The 21,521-nt window shown below is 40.6% G+C and overlaps 1 protein-coding gene across 2 annotated transcripts in view; it reads left to right on the top strand.

The window, feature by feature from the left end:
- Nucleotides 1–11,229, top strand: part of mamdc2a (MAM domain containing 2a) — a 32,290-nt gene extending 21,061 nt beyond the window's left edge. Inside the window, exons 6-14 of one of the 2 annotated variants that reach the window (XM_037778870.1) lie at nucleotides 1,580–1,836; nucleotides 5,240–5,333; nucleotides 5,560–5,706; nucleotides 6,301–6,566; nucleotides 6,744–6,840; nucleotides 8,088–8,234; nucleotides 8,535–8,797; nucleotides 9,679–9,763; nucleotides 9,971–11,229. In XM_037778870.1, the coding sequence (XP_037634798.1) occupies nucleotides 1,580–1,836; nucleotides 5,240–5,333; nucleotides 5,560–5,706; nucleotides 6,301–6,566; nucleotides 6,744–6,840; nucleotides 8,088–8,234; nucleotides 8,535–8,797; nucleotides 9,679–9,763; nucleotides 9,971–10,032 (1,418 nt within the window). In that variant the 3' untranslated portion in view covers nucleotides 10,033–11,229. Of the gene's footprint in view, nucleotides 1–1,579; nucleotides 1,837–5,239; nucleotides 5,334–5,559; nucleotides 5,707–6,300; nucleotides 6,567–6,743; nucleotides 6,841–8,087; nucleotides 8,235–8,534; nucleotides 8,798–9,678; nucleotides 9,764–9,970 lie in introns of those variants that run through there. The other variant, XM_037778871.1, reaches the window with a different exon arrangement.
- The last annotated feature ends 10,292 nt before the right edge of the window (nucleotides 11,230–21,521 follow it).

Raw genomic sequence — 21,521 nt, 5'->3', positions numbered from 1 at the left:
GGTTTTTCTCTCTTTAACGGAACGTTACCAACAACTTTGCCTACGTCTGTATATACAGTATATAGTAACATTCATAACCTGCATCCATAACTTCCAATGGATTCCAAGAGCAGCCCAGTTTTACTGCAAAAAAGAAGTATCAAGTTGTCCACAGAAACTTTTTAAAACATTACTGCAGCACAAATCACTTCTCCTCTGTCTGTTTCTATGATTAGTATGTTCCGAACTCTCCAAACACATATTTCTGCCAAAATATGGCTAAATATACAGCTCACATTTGTCACTAGTGTGGTTAGCTGTTTACGTCTGCAGCTCCCAACCGGTTATTATTGTGCAGTACTGTGGTCTGACCGCTGCATCTGACAGACCGGCAGTCACAGTGTTCATTTTGCTCATGATATGAGGAAGCATAGGAACAATTTTGACGCCATACTTTAGACTCATGGTTACATCATAACAGCGCACCTGCATGTCTTTATTTCGGCAGGAGCTTGAGAAGCAACGCACGTGCAGCGTTGTCACATGCAGCGTTGTCTGGTTCCAGTTCAGATTGTAACGGCAATATTTAAATATCACTAATGCAACAAATACTTAAAAAATGGTGCCAGTTTTGCTGTTTGCTGTCCTTATGTTTTCTATATAAAGTGGTTGCCACTGCCCACAAATGGAGCAGAACAGGCACTGTAGCCTTATCCAGCAATTTGGGTTCATCAGTTGTGCTAACAATCAAATGTCACGAACATGAAAAGGTGGCGCTCATCAACATTCGACAAGTTCATGCAATGAAGCAGGTTTGCATTATGGACAAAATTAAGAGATGTTTAAGATAAAAGAACAAAAAATCTTTGCATACAATGTCTTATCTTAAGTTTATCCACATTTTCCAGCACTGCAGCATTGTTGTGATCCTGGAATTGTGGGTTTTAAAGTTTTTTTCTGTAGTATTTGGTTTGTGTCGACATTTAAGACTTCTCTGTAAGATGCTTAATTCTAATTTCTTAGAAAACCAAGTGTTGTCTTCAATGAATTTTATAGTGTTGTGGTGTTCTCGTTTTTATTTTTATTATACGTTTATCACTCTGTAGAGCACATTGTGCTGCAGTTAAATAAACTTGAACTTGAACCAGGCAAAATCCCATTACAATTCTACATCATGACACAATCTGTGTAGATAACAGTTCATGGTCTACCAGTTTAAAACATCCTGGATCCAGCTGCATATAAAGGCTCTGTAGTTTGACAGTCAGTTTACATGGATTGATGGTTCTGGAGGCAGAATCTGTAATCAGGACGGTGTGCTGGCCAATGAAATGAACTATTATATACTATTGTTTGGACCTCGTGGTTATCCATCTCTGCTTTATATGTTTAAAAGCAATGACATAGTCAATGCTCATTGTAGTCTGTCAAGAAAACATCTGTTTCATTTCCAAGCACTGATGGAGGTGGGTATGAATAAATCATTATACGTGATTCAACGTAAAAATCCAGTAGTAAATGTCTTATGGTTACTTGTAAAACCAATAAATGAGCCCATAACCGTGTACCTTCAGCTCATCTATATCTTCCACTGCTCCAGGCCACTACATGTATGTGGACTCTGTGTACGCCAAGCACTTCCAGGAAGTAGCCAAGCTGACCTCACCCATGACCACGGTGCCCATCGCCGGCTGCCTGTCCTTCTACTACCACCGAGACCAGGAGAGGGGAAACATCTTTTCACTTTTCACCAGAGACCAACTGGGCCACTATGAGGAGATCTGGAGGCCAGGGGTGTATGCTACCGCCGGCTGGAGACTGGTCTACGTTGATATCAAGGCCCCACACCCCCTGGAGGTCAGTACTGGAGCTACTATTCACGAATACAGCGACTAGACCTATAATTATAAAAAACAGCAACTGTGGTCTGCTGTGGAAAATGGCTGCATGGGTTTTTTTAAAGGTTAATTCCATCTTACTGCAAATTGAGTTTTATTTTTGAAGCTTTTTAGATTAGTTCTGTCAGTTATATGCATCATTTGAAGGCAAAGGGACAAGACTTTGGCATCGGAAGCATTCCGGTTTTCCGTTTGTAGTCCGAGTAGTATTGACCGATCACATTCAAGCAGACTTTGGTTGAATGCAGGTAAACAATCCGTGTGGAGAGAACACATGGGCCGAAATGCAATCTGGGAACCCATTGGCTATCGTTTGACGATGATTTCGCTTTTTATTGGTTTAGAATGAGCTTTTAAACTGGCTACTTGTGCAACAATCCGGTCGTACACGTCGTCTCTCAACTCTAACTCCAGTCTCACATCTCAAGTTGCTAATCGAACTGATTTGATTGTGGAGGAATTTGTCTGACTGCAGCAGCTGAAAAACTCCACTATTGCGAGTCACTAATGAGTCTCCTTTCCCTGGTCCTGCACAGTCTGGTGTAGATGCCGATGTATTATGCAAGTGCAGACTGAGACCAACTGATGACCCTTACAGGGTTTAGAGACCAGGTTCCATGTTTTTCCACCATGAAAAACTGTGTTTTCTTCCTTGAGGCCGACTGAAAATCCTTCTCCATTACTTCACTGGACTCCTCCCACACCCAAGTTTTTGCTTTAGTGACCACAGAAGCCACAGCCCTTCTGGCCTCCCAGTTATTGTCTGCTGCTGGGCCAACCAAGCCCAAAATGCCTACTTCTTCAGCTTGACGGCCTCTTTCACCGCTGGTGTTGCCACAACTCCTAGCAGCCGCCTCCACAATGGAGGCACTCCAACATGGCCCACTCGACTTCCACGTCCCCACCTTCCCCCCGGAGTGCATGAGAAATCTTCCGGATGTGAGAGTTAAAGACCTCGTGAACAGGGGCCTCAGCCAGATGTTCCCAGTTCACACCTCACTACACGTTTGGGTTTACCAGGTCTGTCAGGCAGCCTCCTCTGCCAGAGCACAACCAATACCGATACCTCATGAGTATCCCCACACCCACCCGGTGCTTCTCACCCTGGGCAAGTCCAGAAAAGGAGAGACTAGTCTCGCTCCACCTCCCACACTAGCTCTGGTTCTTTCTCCGCCAGAGATGAAGTTCCTGTCAGCGATGCTTCGGTTCAGCATGCCTAGGTCTCTGCCTTTGACTGCCGCCCAGCAAATGCACCCGGGTTAGGGTTAATGCCTATCCCACAGGGTGGCAGCCTTATTCTTCTTCTTTTTTTCTTAAGATTTGTTTTTTACACCTTTATTTTACAGAATAGAGGCAGAGTGGAAATGGGGGAGAGTGAGGGGCATGACATGCATCAAATGCCCAAAGGCTGGAATTGAACCCGGTGGACTAGGGTCCTTCAAATGTGGCCCAACTCAAAGGTCAAAGGTCAACTTTATTATCCCACAAGGAGAAATTCATGTGGTCATATACACGTCTCATAAAAACAACATATAAAAACATCACACACTTCCCAGGATCATGCGCACAGCGCAGTCCCATGCACACTCCCCCCCTCCAGCACACACACACACACACACACACACACACACACACACTAGCAGAACATCCGATACAATACCGCCGGTACAAAAAATACACCCTCCACAATATAAAATATAAACTCTATACAAAGTGCAATCCGAAAGTCTTAGTATACAGAGAAACACCATCCAAAACAGTATACAGTATAGGATGGGCTACAGCCTATTTACCTCTCGTTTAGGAGTCTAATTGCCGTCGGCACAAAAGATTTGCTATACCTCGTTGTTCTCATTTTTTTCTGCAGGAATCTGCTATTTGGTCTGCTACTCCTTTTGAATTTCTGATGTAGAGGACGGGTAGGATCATTGAGGATCTGATCTGCTTTTTTTTAGAACAAGGTCCCTATACAGCTGTGCTGCAGACACCTGATCGATCCCAATGATCCTGCTTGCTGTCTTGATCAGGCGCTGCAGTTTGACATGATCTTGAGCACGCATATTACCAAAGGTGCAAATCAGACCGAAAGACAGAACGCTCTGCAAAACAGCATTGTAAAACATTTGACGAATACAACGTTCAACTCTAAAATGATTCAATTTCCTAAGAAAGAACAGCCTCTGTTGTAGTTTATTAGACTTACTTTGTGCACATACACTGAATTTTAATCATTGATTTCAACTCCAAGGTATTTATAACTTGAGACCCGCTCAACTAATTCTCCCTTAATCTTGGCAGCAGGAACTATTATCTATTATTAACTGCTTCAGGCTAACAAGCCGTTATCAGGCTAAAATAATCCTGTTTATTCTCATCCAGCTAGTTTGGTTTGAAAGCAGTTTGAGGATTGATTCGTTTATACTGGATGAAGTTAGCGGTTATGGTTATGGTTAGGATTAACATTAACTATAGATGGTTAAAGTTGCTGATGACAGTTGTCATTAGAGCTGAGAACGCCATGATTGCGGCAACATTTTTCACCTCCGACAGTTAAGACCCTTTTAAAAATGATTTACACTTTGTCAAATCACAATTTTGATATAAAAAAAAAAGATGAATTATTCAACCCTAGTTGTAGGGTAACCCCTTTGCTGTAAGCACTCTCTCATTTCAGCAGCTTTAAACTGTAACTGTGAATGAGATGGTTTTTACTCTCTTTCTTTGTAATGAACTTATTTCAAATGTTTCTGTTATTAGTCCAATTTGTTTTTCTTTAATTGTATGCTGCAGAAAGATCCTATTTTTCCAAATATCATGTAAGAAAAAATAATACTTCACGGTCTCATTATGTTGTGTGCAGCTGAGTGGACAGACACACTCACATACACTCGCTCCTCTGTGGATTTCCACTGCACTTTCAAATGTGTATTCTTCTCTATGACTCCAAGGTTTCCTCTCCTTGTGCTTTCAGCCAGAAAGACTCCCACAGCCGGCTGCTGTCGCTGTGGAAAGAAGCTTGCGTAACATTACTAACTGGGTCAGTTCATCTGTCCAGTCGAGCCAAGAGTCGTACAGAGCTTTTCCATCAAGCAGCACTCTGCTGACTAACACATGTTCCTCAATTTACCCTACACTGATGTCACTGTCTGGCTTCTATAGCTGTCTTCTCTATCAGTATATGTCATGCGTTCACAACATTTCTTTATGATAATTCACAGAGCATGTTCTCAGGTTTAAGACTTATATGGGTAGATGAGCAATGCATGATGGGTAATGAGCAATGTATGACTTAGAGTCTAAGTCATACATTGCTTGTTTCCCATCTGTTAATGGTTGCTGTTTATGTCTGTGTGTGTTACCAGGTGGTGTTTGAGGTGGCTTTTAACAGTGCCAGAGGTGGGTACGTGGCCATAGATGACATCTCCTTTTCTCCTGAGTTCTGCCACACTGACACAGGTAACTTTAGGGATTTTTAAATGATCAATGGTCATTTAACTGCAAAATCATTTTTCAAATACAGCAGTGATGCAGCGATGATCAGAAAACCCTCTTATTTTCTACAATAACATCCTAAGCCTAACCCCTGGTTTCTATTTTACCTGAAGGATGCACTCTATTCACATCACTGACCTCTGTTGTCAATGCTCCGTTCACATTGGAGATGCTGCGTTTTGTGTTCCAGAGCCAACCGTTGACCCCTCCATAGCCAACTGTGACTTTGAGAATGGGCTGTGTCTGTACTATCACGAGAGAACGGAGACTAAAGAGTGGAGCAGAGTTTCAGTGAAGCCTAATGCCTACAGGATAGGAGACCATACCACAGGATCAGGTGAGTCACACACTGCACCGCAGACTCCAACACCTGTTACATGATGATACACCAATCTGTCATTTTTATGGTCTATTTGGTTAGAGAGTGGGGTGAGCAGTTGTGGGACACACAATCATGGAAGAAGTGGAGGTGATATATTTACTTTGATGGCCCATGCCGGGTGGCCCAAAGCAACATCCAGCACAACAAACCACTTTGTAGAGTTTTCACACACAAAATACATGCGTACATCTTTTCCTCACACATATACTGGTATTTATAAAGGAAGGCTGTAGGGTGAGAATGTGCGGGATGTCAGGATGTGACGACACATCTGCCCAGCACTGTCGTCGAAAGTAGCTGGAACTTGGATTTGGTATCGTCTCCTGAACAGTGTCCTAATTCAACTCCAGGAACTCGCCCCCAAATCGGGGACAGCATACTTTACATTATATGTGACATCACAGTGTTGTACTGAAATGTGAATTTTGTGAAATTGTTCCACTCTTAGTACAGCTTTACTTTGCACCGTGTACCATTGTAGTTAAACACATTGTCGTTGAACACTACCAGCTTTGTTCTTAATAATGCTCTTTGTCTTTTCTTCCTCAGGCTGTTTCCTTCTGGCAAACACTCATTTCTCTTCGAGGCCCGGCTATGTGGGTCGGCTTCATGGTCCCTTTTTACCAGGGAACCACAAATACTGCCTGAGGTTCTACTACCTGCTTCATGGATTTAGGAAAGCAGACAATGCTCTGGTTCTTTACATTTATGACGAGAACAACGTGGCCCAGGAGAAGGTGTGGAGCCTGCATGACACCACCAGGGCTGTATGGACCCAGGTGGAGATCACCTACATGAAGCCCATGCTGTCCAAGGTATGAAGCAATAGATGGGGGATGCATGTGGAAATTGATGCTTTTGAATGACCGATAAAAGGCCTGAATGGAAGAATGGAAAGACAGATGGATGGATGAATGGATGGATGGATGGATAAGAATGTTAACTGGATAAACGGTTGGTAGCAGTATTCAGTCTTTTTCTCTGTTTCTCAGGTAGTGTTTGTCAGTATATGTAAGAACTTCTGGGAATGTGGCCTGGCAGCCATCGACGACATCACTGTCAGCCTCGGGGACTGTCAAGTCACAGCAGGTAAAAGACTCACTGAGACATACACTGACAACTATTGATGATGTCAGACATAAGCCAGGAGCCTCTTTAAAGTTCCAAAAACGTTAAACTGACAGTTGTGATTGACAGCTGCTCTGAGTGAAGTAGTCCCACAGCCAGAGGCTCAGGAATAGGTATGAGAGAGATGTAACTTTTTTTCCATAACCGACACGAGTCTGTGTAACAGAACATATGTCACCAGCCCCCGATCGGTCAGTGTATCTTTTGGTTATTCGATTTTCCTTTTTTACAAAAATTAAAATTGAAATACAAAATGTTTTTCTTTATCAGGGTCAAAAAGGGGTGAACTAAACTTAAAAAACGTGTTGATTTTCATTTTCTATTTCTAAAAACAAAAAATCAAATCACTAGAAGACAGAAACGAAAAAAAAATGCCTGTTTTTTCATATTCTGCGACCTGAAATTACCATTTACAAAATAAGAGCGCGTATGAGGACGGTACTGTGTATGAGAGAAAAAATGTACGGTGCTGCTGTGTAACTGAAGGTGATGGACACGGATCAGTACGTAGTTTTTTGAAACAATAAAAGAGTGTGTCCCAGGGAAGGAGACATGACTCCAGTTTTTCTGCAGTCATGTCTTTTCCCACTCTCATACACATCACCGTCTTCATACGCGCTCTTACTTTGTAAATGACAACTTCCGGTCGTAGAATATGAAAAAACAGGCGTTTTTTTCGTTTCTGTCTTTTAGTGATTTTATTTTTTGTTTTTAGAAATAGAAAAATGAAAATTAACCTGTTTTTTTACGTTTAGTTCATCCCTTTTTGACCCTGATAAAGAAAAACACATTGTATTTCAATATTCATTTTTGTATTTTAAAACGAAAATCCAATAACCACTTATTTTTTGTTTTTTAATATCCGTTTGTGAAAGGAAAATCGAATGACCAAAAGATACACTGACCCCGATCACTACTATACAGACTCTGGCTCCAAATGGCGTCAAAATCTCAAGATGGCAGCTCCCTCTCCGGGATAATCTGGCTTCACTTTTGTACAGTGGGAGACGCGTCATCCATCTGTATAGTCTATGGGCTGAACCCACACATGAACACTCCTTAACTCGCAGGATGTTCCTGGTGTTTCCATGAATGAAAACCGCAGCACACATTTTGCTGAGCTGTCAGTAAATCGAGCCTCGAGGGTCTTTGCTCGCCTTATGTGCTGACTGTGTGTGTGTGTGTGTGTGTGTGTGTTTGCTCCACAGGCTCCCTCCCAGGCCAGTGTAACTTTGAAAGTGGAGTCTGTGGCTACATCCAGGATAAGAAAGAAGACAAAGCCGACTGGCTGCGAGTCCGAGGACACACCCCCACCTCCTATACAGGACCCAGGGGAGATCACACTACTGGGGTGGGTGAGTCATTTCCTCATTCATTGCTTTATTCATTCATTCAGAGGTCATACCCCCCCACATGGTGTCTGCATGGAACCCTGTGTGTGTGATGTGAGAGGATTAATGCATCATCCCACTGTTGGAATGCAGAATTTGACAATCATCTATTCATATAATCCTGCGTAAATTCTGAATATTGGAGTTGTTGTTGCATGCTTTGTTCTACACAGTATTCTGCTCTTCTTTGTGTGTTGTATTTTGACAGCTGTACTAACAAGTCTCCACTGAGATGAGACTGAGTTGTTCACGTGCTTCCTCCAGGTTACTTCATGTACATCGAGGCGTCACTGATGCGTCCGGGTCACAAAGCTCGACTGCTGACCTCTGACCTGCGGGGTTCCTCGTCCCCTCAGTGTCTGATCTTCTACTACCACATGTACGGATCCGGCACCGGCATACTGAGCGTGCTCCTGCACCGAGGCGGCAGCAGAGAGCAGGACACGTTGCTGTGGAGACGCCGCGGTGAGCAGAGCGTCAGCTGGATGAGGGCGATGGTGGACTACCACTGTGATGTGCGACACCAGGTACGTCAGTGTGTAGATTATAGGAGTCACAGACTGCTGGCTCTTAAGACAGATAGTGAGAAAACACCAACAAATGTTTCCCTTGTCTCTACTCATCATCAAATGAATCTAATTCAGACTGCATAGTACAACAAGGTGGCAGAGTACAGAGCACATTATGGTCTCATTTCTTTCAAAATTATTTTTATATCCCTTCTATTTGTATCTTCGAAGTTATTAAGTACCCCAAATAATGATAATACATGTTTAAACAAGGCTGGTATAATGGTACAAATTTAGCACTTTGAGCTATCAGAAACTCCTTTGTACCTTTATGGCGGATCAAAATGTATGTGCCTGGTCTCAAGACCACAGCTGGGCAATATGGTTTCTCAAGAACTTCAGCTCTATTGATAATATGCTATATCAAGATTTATCGTCAAATTAACCTCTGTAATGATATATGAATCTATCCAATCTTTTGTTAGATTCACTCGTGCAGCAGATTATCTGTCTTCACACTTGACCCCTTTATAATTCTTTGTACTGATTATTAATTGTGATTAAGAAAAATACTCTCAGTTAAAGGGCGGGTCCATTATTATTATTAATTTTAATGTTTTTATATCATTCTGTAGCTTCCCAAATTTTGGTTGAAGCACGTATTTTTTAGTATCAAAATGCTATTTTCCCAAGCCCTTCTAAAATGTTTTCACATGTGACCTGCATGATGAAGTTACCACAGATATATATATATATATGTATATATATATATATGTGTCAATGTCAACATTCAACGTATCCTTGGTTTGCCGAAACATACCATGCCAACATTTTTTTCTGGCGACTGGGTTGTTAGTGGACATCACACTCAGTTTCACATGTGTTTGTGTTTCCTTCAGATTATATTTGAAGCCATCCGAGGCCCAACACTACGAAGTGATATCGCTATTGATGACATCCATTTTAAAAGGGGACCATGTGAAGGTTAGTATAATACAACAGACCTATTTCACTCTAAACAGCTGGTGTTGTGTCTCTACTTGTGTCTCACTGTCACCTCTAAGTCAAATTAATGCAGACATATTACTACACAAGAAACAGATATTGATACAATGTCGGTGTTTAAGCAATGATATATGCATTGTTTTATGAGAGGAACTATAATCTCTGTGTTGTCTTGTCCTCCTTCAGATCCCGGTGACATCACTCCATACTCAGGCTTCTCAGAGTATTTCAATGAGATTGAGAACTGAGGCTGGCGGGACGTCTTTCTGTATAAATGCTTGGTAGTCTTTTCAGAGTTGGGCTGGGTGGCTTTCAGAAGTGTGAATGTGAACAATCCACTAAGACAATTTACAAAGTTGTAGAGCAATGCTTATGTTGCAGCAAGGACCTCCACCACACTGTACTGCTGTCTTTCTTCACGTCCCAGTCCAGCAAATTTCAATGTTTGTGCTTTAGTTCTTAGTGTTTCTCTGATCACAGTTCAAGATAATGGAATTGGATTACACACTGACGAGTGCTGGTGATTTCTCCTTGTGACAACATTACATCTCACAACATCGCACCTCATCTCATGACACTCAGATACACAACCACAATCCAGTGTAAAGGCCTGTTGACACTATGCACGAAAAGTCGCATAAATATTTGCCGTAGGTCAATGAAAATAGCTATTTCAGTTACAAAGCACTACTGCTCTGCCATTTTCATTTTTTGTTATATAATAAACCAACACATCCATGAAGTCTTTGCCCAGCTGCTTTTGAGTTGAAACTAATGAGCCAGGACACTCGCTTAAAAAACAAACCTGACATGTAGCTTTCTTTGGTCCTTTCGTTGGGGTGACATACTACATTACATTTGACACCATTAGCAAGATACCTGGATAATAAAGGGCATTTTTGATACAGATGGGCTCAAGACACAGATTCTGACAGTGTGAACATAGAGCCGTATATAAGACACAACTTAAAGTCAAGTAAAGTAATCCAGTGATTTCATATTGCGATTCCATAAAGTTGAAAGGCTTGCAAGTGACTAAAAAAAAAGAATGGTCATAGTCCAGTATGAGTCAAACTCCCACAGTGCCCATAATTCAGCTCAGTGGTATATTTTCATTAAACCCTTCCTGTCTGGTAAACAGCGACATCTTTTAAACTCCAGGCCCCCCAGTTTGTAATGCAGGCTTTGATTATAAATGCTTCGTCTCCAAGCCCAAGCTGAGCTACTCATCTTTTGTTGGCACATTGCTGTGCTTATTGGTGTGTTACTGCCACCTGTTGATCAGTGGGATAATGTTTGTCCATTGGCAGGAATGCATCTGCAAATGATGCAAATCAAACAAAACGTAGAAAAAAATTGCTCCGTAGCAGACTCCACTGGATACCTTTAAGTGATGTCACTCAAGTGATTTTATACATGACAGTTTGAGGCACAAAACTACACCTGGAAACTGCGTACAGTGAACAAATACTACAGTTGCTTAATTGTGAGTGTTGTGGGTACTATAGCTACAAAGGGTTTTGTTACAATCCCACTTCAATTTAATTTGTATTAAAGGATATAACTGTAATGTGCTATATTCTTCTTATTGTCAAACAGTCCCACGATAAGACCAAAACCAACAATGTGTTGGTCCGTCTCTCAATAATTTCTTGCTACCCTACCTTGTAAAATAAACCTCACAGATATTTCATTTCATTTTTTTTTTAAAAAGGTTCTATAATTTCCTAAAGCAGCTGGTCACTGTAGTTTTAACTAAACTAAAACAGGAGGAAATACCTTATTTGTTGGGGACTATTTTCAACAGCGGATTAATACACATTTAGTGCTCTATAAGTATTTGGGACAGCAGGACGGTGTATGTGGGACTGAGAACAAAGAATAAAATACAGTGTGTGTTCATGGTAATAAAGGAACACGTCACCCAGTGACGGAGTGCGACTCATTGATGTGTTTTTAATAGTTTAGACAACAATGGAGCTCTATGGCACAGAGGAAGAAGAGATATCCGGCTCTTATTCACAAATAGAACATTGCCAACCTCATCCTGTATGGTACAGCGCTCGTTATTTAAAAAACTGGACGCTAAATAGTTGATTCCATCCCAAAGAGGGGGAGATGAAACTGACTTAACAATCAGATGACTTTTTCTGCTCAGGGAGGTCCAGCTCAGCCTAACTGGGCTTTAAGGCTCAGAAATGGAAATCTGTATGGAAGAAAAGAACGGGCGAAACAAATATTTGGCCACTTTGGTGCATAGTGACGCTGGGCCTTGTCTGCTGTTCCATCTGGGAGGAAACAAAGCACACATCCACACAACACCACCACCATGAAAACATTAAGAATAGGCAATAATGATCCTTTTATTTGGGCTTCCACTATTGAACTATTGTTTGTATACTTCTGTTCTGTACATATTTGTTTATAGTATCCGATGTTTGAATTCACACATGGATTGAGGGAGATGGGATGTCAGGGAAAGGGACTTTTGTTAGGGACACTTAGCGCTTCGCCATGGACAAGCTTCAAGTTTGAAAGCCAGTACTGTGCTGATATTTCTCACATATCTCATCTCAGAATATAACTAATAAGGTCGTGTAGGTTATTTTTTCATCAGATTTCATGCAAGATTTTTTTTATGTTAGTTCCACTGTGACAAAGGATTTGTGTCCAGCTTCAGTCTTAAGTCACAATTTAGGTGTTCACGGATATTTTTTGGTAAATCCTCCGTCATCTGTTTATCAGTATCTTTTCAAGGCATGGATTCTATAAGGTGCTGGGAACCTTGGAGGTTTGATACATGCTGACCTGCAGACTTTTCAATGTTCTGCTGTGCATTCGGATGTCCAGGCCTTCTGTAGGCTACGCCACTGTTGAGCTGTTAATGTACCTTGGTCTTCCTGTTTAGGCTGTTAACCAGGCTGTATGGGGAGACGTGGGCAGTGACTCAGAAGTCTGGAACTAGGTTTTTTTCCTGTCAGCTTTTCTTCTACTTGCTTCTCTCACCATTCTATTCACCCTAAACACGATAGTTCATGAGTCCATCATGATTGTTTTATGAGATACTGGAACCACCATGTTAGGCACCAGTAAACAGATCACACCTGTTTCCCTTACAGAATCATTTCGGTTTACTATACAACATTTGTTGTCTCATAGTTTGAGTCATTATTTAACAATGTATTACTCACCAAGGTTAACTGCTTGGATCTTGGAACGCCATTGCTATAAATACTTTTGATGTTCACCTCCAGTTCCTCTTCCAAATGAGTTTGGCCAACCTGGGAGTTTAGTGCATGAGCCAATGTAATGGTGTCAGTATGCTACAAATTAAGTTCTTGTTAGATCATCGAACGGCATCTGCAGCCTGTTCTCACTCCCAACTCGTCAAATACGGCAGCTTGGTCAGTGGCTCTGCGTGTCAAACTATGATGTGGCCGTAGATATGGCAGGACTAAAGGATGAAGTCGGGTTACATAGTATAAAGAGCAATAAAGTCCGGTGATCGTGTTTCCTGTGAAACTTGACTTATTTTAAGTCAACGTTTGGGGCGCATAACGTTACATAGGCTATTTATTTTAACCCAAACCACCAACTTTTCCTAACCAAGTAGTTTTGTTCTAGATTTGACGTGCTGACACGTCCAAAACTAGACTGCTACGTACTGCTAGAGGGGAACGTAGAGCTTCATACTTTGAAGCGCGGGGCCACTGACTAAGCGGCAGCGGTAATTGACGAGTTGGGAGTGATAACGTGTTGGGATCTGAACCCCCCCCCCCTCCTCACACACACCTCTTTGACATCAGAATTGGGGGAACTGCATCCAACAATTTCTGTATCTTTCTAAAACTGTCCATCCCATATTCACTTCCAATTTACACACTGATTGGCCAAGTATGTGGAGGTGTAAAAAAAAAGCTCTTTTTAAAAAAACAAACAAATTTATTACATGGATGGTGTCCCACAAGTAATATATGTTCAATATATTAACCCTTTAACTTTGACTGCTAGAGCTGGTGACTAACCGTTTTATACATTTCTTTCCAAACCAATAAACCAGGTTTTGCTTGTGTGTGCTTTTTTTCTATATTTGGATGAAATCCATCTTCCTTCCCCAAGTAGCATCTTATGGATCACACTATCATGTAATACATGATGAACTTGTTACTGTAGTCAGACAAGATCATATCTTGAAGCCTTTTATTTTCTGCTATCTGCCTTTCATGTCTTCTTTTTTCATCAGGTCTGTAGGTTACTTGCAGGATATACAGTATACCTCATGTAAGAAAAGCAAACAGCATAAACAGAATAATTTTCCATGGGGGTACTGCAGCAATTCTGTACTGTTTGATATTCAATAAAGTTGTGGGAATACATTTGTCATACATGTCTGTTGTATTTTATCACAAAAAAGCTATATTTAAAAAGGAAAAAAGAAAATATCAGCAAATAATTCTAAATTGTTAACTGGAACTGATGTGCCATGTCAGTATTTATACATACATACATACATCACACAGTCCTGACTATGACAACATAACATAACAACGTGAAATACAACAAATTGGTGCTGAACGCAAGAGATTGTTCTTATTGATATAATAATTTGACTTAAACAGCACTTGTAAACATCATGTCACGATTATAGCATTTAAATTGGGTGCTGCCTATACATTCAAGATAAAAATGTAAGTAATGTCAAGGTGAAATGTCATTAAGGACTACGGTAGAACAGCATCTTATGAGAGAGAGAAGAGAGGACATGAGGAAACAGCATAATGAAAAGCATTCTGTGTCTCAGTCTTCATTTAATATCCTTGGTCAAAACCAAGATGGCAGTCCAAACAGGCAAACAAATCCAAAAGGGGCAGGAAGGAAGTCCAAAAGAAGATCATGCAGAGGTTCAAAACAGGCAGGTAACAGGTTTCCAGTCTCAGATAACAGATTTACAGAGAACAAGAAAGCAGAGGTCTAATGCACATGGCAACTTTGACGATCTGGCAGAGGAGCAATGGATCTGGGGAGTGGCTGATGAGGGAATGAGGTGCAGGTGGGGAGATGGGCGGGGAAGCTCAGGTGACTGCAGAGCAGATGAGAGCGGTGGGAACAGGTGTGTAGATGGTTGGGGCAGTCAGGTGATGGGAAAAGGAGGAAAAGTTTGAGGGCATCTGGCTTTTTTCTGGATGGAAATGGCAATGAAGGGGCCTGGAGAATAGGGTATATGTAGCTGGAGAGGAGGGACAGAGAGACAGACTGTGACACTACAGGTTCAGCCACAACTCAGCTGTGAAGTGAAGATTTCATCAGCAAAAAGTATTTTTTCACATGCAAGGTGTTTGATTAATAGCCACACATACAGTACATATGCAAGGAGCAAAACATATTGTAGAATAATATAGGCTATACAGGAGCTGCACATGAAGGAAAGTCCCAAACACTGACCTTGAAACAGACAACCCAGAGGTCCGTCTACTATTCTCTCTGTTTAACTAGATCACTGATTTGTCCACATTTAAAGGTGTAATGGAACTGAATCCCCATCTTCTGTCTGCTAGGTAAGAGCACCCTCTATTGGTTGAATATATATTCCTCTGATCTGAGAGCCACACAATTAACCTCAGTGGACTCACAGCCCTCAGTCTGTATTGTGCCATAGTATTATAGTTATTATCCTGTTTTTGTCCCGATCAGAATTTAAGGTAGAAGAGTGTGTACAGCTACAGATGCTAATCATGGCTGGATCACCAACCAGAGAAAAGAGGGCAACTGACCCAGGGCCCCCAGACCATAGAGGCCCCAAAAGCTCCACGTTTATTGTGCTGATTTAATCGAAAATACATCTGAGAATGTGCACCAGTAAACGGACATGATGAGGGCCTTAAAGTGGGTCCTGCTTATTATGTGACCTCGGGGCCCTGTCTTGAAGAGGGTCCCTCTGTCAAAATCTAGTTTTAAGGACATTTCTTTCCCAGTGTCGTGGGTACATGTTGCATATTTCTAAATGTAGCCTCCTCCGGGCCTGAAATCATGGCTTGACGACAAACTGGAGGCATCCTTGGCATAACCCCTCCCTTAGCCAAGCCGCAGGGAGAGCGCCGGTCGTTGATGCCAATTTTCGTAGTGGCCAAACGGCACTACTAGAAACTAAAAGACTAAAAGACTTTTTCCCATAGACTTACAATGGGAAAGAGATGTCTGTAACTCAGCGGATGTTTTTTTTTGAGGTGAATCAACTTCCCAGTACGAACACGCTAATAGCCCTTATTTAAATCATTAGCTCCTAAAAGTTGTAAAACACACTAACAGCCGAATCCAGAGTTATTTCCCTTCCTCCGTTCATGTGAATGAGACCCAGACCGAGGCTGGATCGAGGGCTGGGAGGAGGAGTTAGCAACCATGACGACAGCGTGACGGTTGCCCTTCCTGATGCAATCCCCCACATTGGCCTAGAGCACAAAGTATGACAGCAATATATATGAGCTTGAAACTCATATATTATAATATTATTATTATTTCAGATTTTCTTCATTTTCTTCATAACTGAAAATGATGAGCTTTAGGTGTAGCAAAATACACATTTCAAATGTAGCTAGCGCATCTGCCGACTTTATCTCTCCTAGTAAATTAATACTCTAAATATTTTCTAGTTTCAGAGGTTCTTTTAAGTCAAAAATATACTTTTACCAAAAGGGTATTAATATTGGACATTTAAAGAATGTGTGTATAGTTTTCTACTTGTTCCCCACATCCTCTCCTCTAGTCCCTGCTAAGGGTTAACATTTCACATACTTATAAGGCGTAATAAAACATTTTGTGATGTCTTAAAGTTTCTACTTGAGTCTTTCCAATCTTTTAATGATATGTTCATTTCTAATTATTTTTCTCATTTCTGTTTTACTTAAAACCAAAACTAAATTAATGGCTATCAACAACAGAACACATTTTTGACATGGAAAAGGAACCTTTACAAACAGAGATGACATAAATAAAATTTAACAAATTTTCATTTATTTATTTATTTATTTTTGTTTTGTTTTGCGGTTTGGTTGAGTTTTGTGTCTCTTAGTTATTTTCTGTTATTTATATATATAAAAAATAAATTAAACTAAGTCGTACAAAAATGTGCAATGGACTCTGAAGTAAACAATAGCCTGGAAGATGATAAAAGAAACATTGTAATAAAGTATAAATAATAATAATAATAATAATGAATAAAAGTATTAAAATGCAGAAGCAATCATGTTCATGAGTGTTTGATTGATTTATTTATTATTGCGCTGTCCTGTTTGCTGGAACACAGAGAGAGGAGCAAAAACAATAGCAGGGTGACAGGTAGACAGGAACAGAGGATCCCAGACGATGCCCTCTGAACCGCAGGACACAGTCATTATACTTCCTTAGAATAAAAAAGGCTAAATAAATTATTGAAGAGTTGATGCCCTTGCAGTGAGAAGACAACTAATTAGCTTGTCGTCATTAGTGGAAGTGGTCAGTGTGTGACAGTTGTGAAGCCATTGATTGCACCCGGCGATTTGGCCGACAATCCCTGGAGGTTAATCATTGACAGGATGGAGGGGTCAACCTCTCCATGGCTCAAGGCGTACGGGGTTCGGTCAATAACCCTTCATCTGGAGCTCGCTGAGAATTTGTCTCGAGAGCCGCCACTCCTCAAATCACCAATAGCTCCCAACTTTATGAAGAGATTAGAAACATGGAAGGCCTTGGAGGATGAGGAGGAAGCGGTTTCTGGTGAGCAACAGGCTGTCTGAAAACTACTGAGACAATAAAAGAGTATATGACATTATTCTATGTAGTTTATGTTATAACGGAGTAAAATGAACCATTTTTAATGTGTCCCCTGAGCAGATAAACTATACATACACACACCTTGTTACACTGATTAAAAGAAACTTCAAAGGAGCTGTGAGACACAAATTACATTAAGTTGCATTTTAAAGCTTCACATAGTTTATTAATATCTCAAGATTATTCAAATTAGAAACATGAGCTCATGATCTCAATCTGTTGGATTCCAAAGAAAAAGGTTGAGGCTAAACTCAGGGATGACAACAGTGGTGAAAAGTAATGAAGTTCATTTCCTGTCTTTCATCATCTTAAAGGTGCAACGTGTAACAGTGAGTCACCTGCTCCAAAGAAATGGGGGCAGCATTTCACCTCTACTACTGGGTCCATTCAATCTAAATTCACAGTCATCAGTTATTAAAAAAAAAAAAGGTTTCCGTTATCCATCTGTGTGTCTACTGTGACACTAACCGGGGCTGTACGGTCCACGTACGCTTTGATACTTTGTTTATTGGATTAAATACAAAGTGGCAGAAACGGGAAAACAACTCCAACCTTCATCTCGTCCTCCCTTCAGTCGGGAGACCACCTCACCAGGAGGAAAGTTGGTCGGCACTCTGCAGCTCCAGGAGACGTATGTCCAGTCAGCGGCGGCAGAAACTCAAATCTGGCCAGCACGAACCCCAGCGCCAGGAGTCACAGCGGTGCTGGCGGTGCGCTGGGTCTAGCCTGTGTAACGGTGCAGCAGCGCAAAGTTTGCTGATCAGCTAAACAGTACACTAAAATATGTTTCTGAAAACATTTGAGTTAAGAAAAAAATAGGCATTACAGTAACAGAATCTTAATTCAGATTTGATCAGCGCTGCCTAGTTTGACCCGTTTGATTGGAGTTCGCGAATTGACAGCTGCCCCAAGACTGCTTGGCTTTGATTGGTTGATTTTGTTCAGGCGCGGGGAAATCTTGCAAATGCCTTTATGAGCACTAGGAGGAGGAAGAGGAACCTGATTTTTTTTTTTTTTTTCAATAAATTACCTGTCTCATACACTATACTGTCAGGATATAGTAACAGTTTTATAAAATATAACTTTTTATCATATTTGCTCAAAGTTACCAACTGCAGCTTTAAACTCAATAAATGTGTTGGTAATGCTGGTATAAACAATCATAAGAAATCCAAGGCTTTATTAAGGTTCTTAAACAGTCTATAAACTATTAACAAGTTTCCTATAAGTGCTTATAAATGTCTTAAAATAATAATAATAATATAATAAATAATATAATCTAATATAAACATGTTTATAATGCTATTATTACCACTAAAATAGTTTTATTACCACATATTAATGTCAATAAGCATCTTAATAGGACTTATATGGGCTTTATTACCTATTAACTAACGCTTAGTACAAGGACCTTAATATAAAGCATTACCGTACCTTCATTTATTATCTATGTTGAGCCGGTTAGTATTAGGTGTTTGTTGAACTGATTTACAGCAGAAAATGGGACAAGGCCATGAGTCAGGATGCACTTGCCTCCTCTGTTCATCCTATCTAACCCAGTGTTTTTATGTTTCCATTTCCAAGTGGCTGGTCAATATCACTGATCATTATTGACCTTCACATCTGCTCTGCTTTTTCTCTCCCTACATCTTCCTTTCTCCCCCACCCCGATAAATCCATTCACTCAAAGCCATGTGTTGGATTGAATGTTTATGGGCTTTCTCTATTGTCTTGATATGATTTAGTATATGCATGATGGATATACTGTTCACCAACCACAGGGAAAGGTGTAAGGCCATAAACATCACCAAACTGTGAGTGAAAAAGATATTATGTCAATACAACCTTCTTATAATGCACAGTGTTATTTCCAAATGGATGAGAGAGAGGCTGCATGATTTGTTTAAGAGATCAGTACGGCATAATGTGAAAAACAGGAGGTCACGACACGTTAAAGATAATCACGGCGCCTGTCCGTGGACACAAAATGATGCTCTCCTGATTAAATCAGCCCCTCAGGGAGCGAGTAACACAACACACAGACTAAATACAGCAACATTTGTTCTGAACAATACTGCAATAAAGTGTATGTGTAACTGTGACAGTCCTCACTGTCAGCTCGGGAGACTTCAGCTGCTCTAGTGAAGTCTTGTGAACCTCCACTAGGCAGCACTGTTCTACAGCACACTGTGTCGGTGTCTGCCTGCTAACACTCAAGGCTGCTCCAAACCTTCAAGGTAAAACACTTTGTATGGAAATAGATCAAATTCAGACATCAAACCAACTAACAACTATTTATGATGAGTTAGAGGTACGTGTAATGCTTTTAGAAAATACAAAAAAAAAATCTCTAGAATCCTTTTAAGAAATAAAAAATGGGATTGTGTTATATGTTTTACAATAACTTAACGCACAACACATTTCTTCCTCATGTTGGCTTTACAATCTGTACAGCATACAACACCTTCTGTCCCTGGACCCTCGCATCAGATAAGGTCAAACTTCAAAAATGGAAGAAACTTTAGGGAGAGCAACTGAGGACGTATCTCTCTCCCTGGACAGACAGATGGGCCATAATAACATCCATCTGTAATAAAATGACAACTTAGACTATCCATATAACAGAAATTATACATATAATGAGAGCAGTAATAGCAGAAATAATAATAATCATAAAATGACTGAAAAAAAGTCATACAACTCACTGAAAAAAGAAAACAAATTAACTTGGGATAACTGTTCCTATGGTTTAATTTTAGTGTAAAGCACAATATATATAGAGAGAGTTCACAAAAGATAAATACATTATAAATAAAAAGTTAACCTGAAAAAAGGTTGAGATGCAGCCCCTCTATAGCTCAGGCTTTTATTCATGTTATTTCATTTGACATTCCTTAGATCACATTAGTTTTGCATGAATAATGAAAAGTTTCTCCAGACCTACCTGTCTCTAGTTTCCTACCCATGAAGAGCTGATGTGACTCGTCACTGAGCAGAGGAAGACTGAAGACTTTTTTTTTTTTATCTGAGACTGAAAGAAGTGAAGAACTGAAATATTCAGTCATATGTGCTCAAACAAGAGAGAGGCGCTGTAACTAAAAGCGTAACTGTAGGTAAAACTATGTGTGATTCTTCTTATTGTTATTATTCTTATATCAGTAGTAGTCAATCACAAAGTGGCAGAAATTTGTCTTTTACATGACTCCATAAAAACATACATTTTAGCCAGCGTGTAACAGATGAACTTATTGGATAAAAGGCAGACAGACAGCTCCGGTTAATGTTGGAAAAAAAAAACTTTAAACTGAAGCTCAGACTGCTTTTTTGACGTGCGGCACTCGGCTAAGTTCCCAGAAGAAGCAGCTATTCTCAGAGAGAATAGATTACCATACCAGTGCTGACCCTGCTGATGATAATTGATTTGCTTCAGCCAAATGATATATCCGACATCACAGTAAGCCTTAATTGTAGGGTCACTGTGGTAAATGGTGGCCAATTGTAGGGTTCACAGAAATTGTGTTTACACTCCAATGCAGACATGGACTGTAAGTATAATAGTTATTCACTTCAAACAACATTTTTGAAAGTGAATATGTGAAAGTGCTTTGCTTTTGGATACCATTATGGATCACAAACAACACCGGTTGAAAGGCCGAACGCAAGACTTTCCAGCAATAGTGGCTGTGTGACAGTCAGTGGAGGACAGGTGTCCTTTTTCCCTCCATCTGTGAGCATACGTGAGAATTAACATGAGGCGTCTGTGCTCTCCGAGGTCACGATAATGAACGTACACATGAAAATACAGGTGAAAGGTCCCAGTAGGGTTGGCTGAAATTCCAATTTGTCAACTATCAGCAAATCTAGTGTTTTATGCAGCGGTATCGTACCTGATCATATCTCTGAGTTTAGTAAGGCACCATGGTCAATGCTG

The sequence above is a fragment of the Sebastes umbrosus genome, chromosome 8 (assembly GCF_015220745.1).
Source record: "Sebastes umbrosus isolate fSebUmb1 chromosome 8, fSebUmb1.pri, whole genome shotgun sequence".
NCBI classification, from domain to species: domain Eukaryota; kingdom Metazoa; phylum Chordata; class Actinopteri; order Perciformes; family Sebastidae; genus Sebastes; species Sebastes umbrosus.
This window is presented reverse-complemented; position numbering and strand designations above follow the sequence as displayed.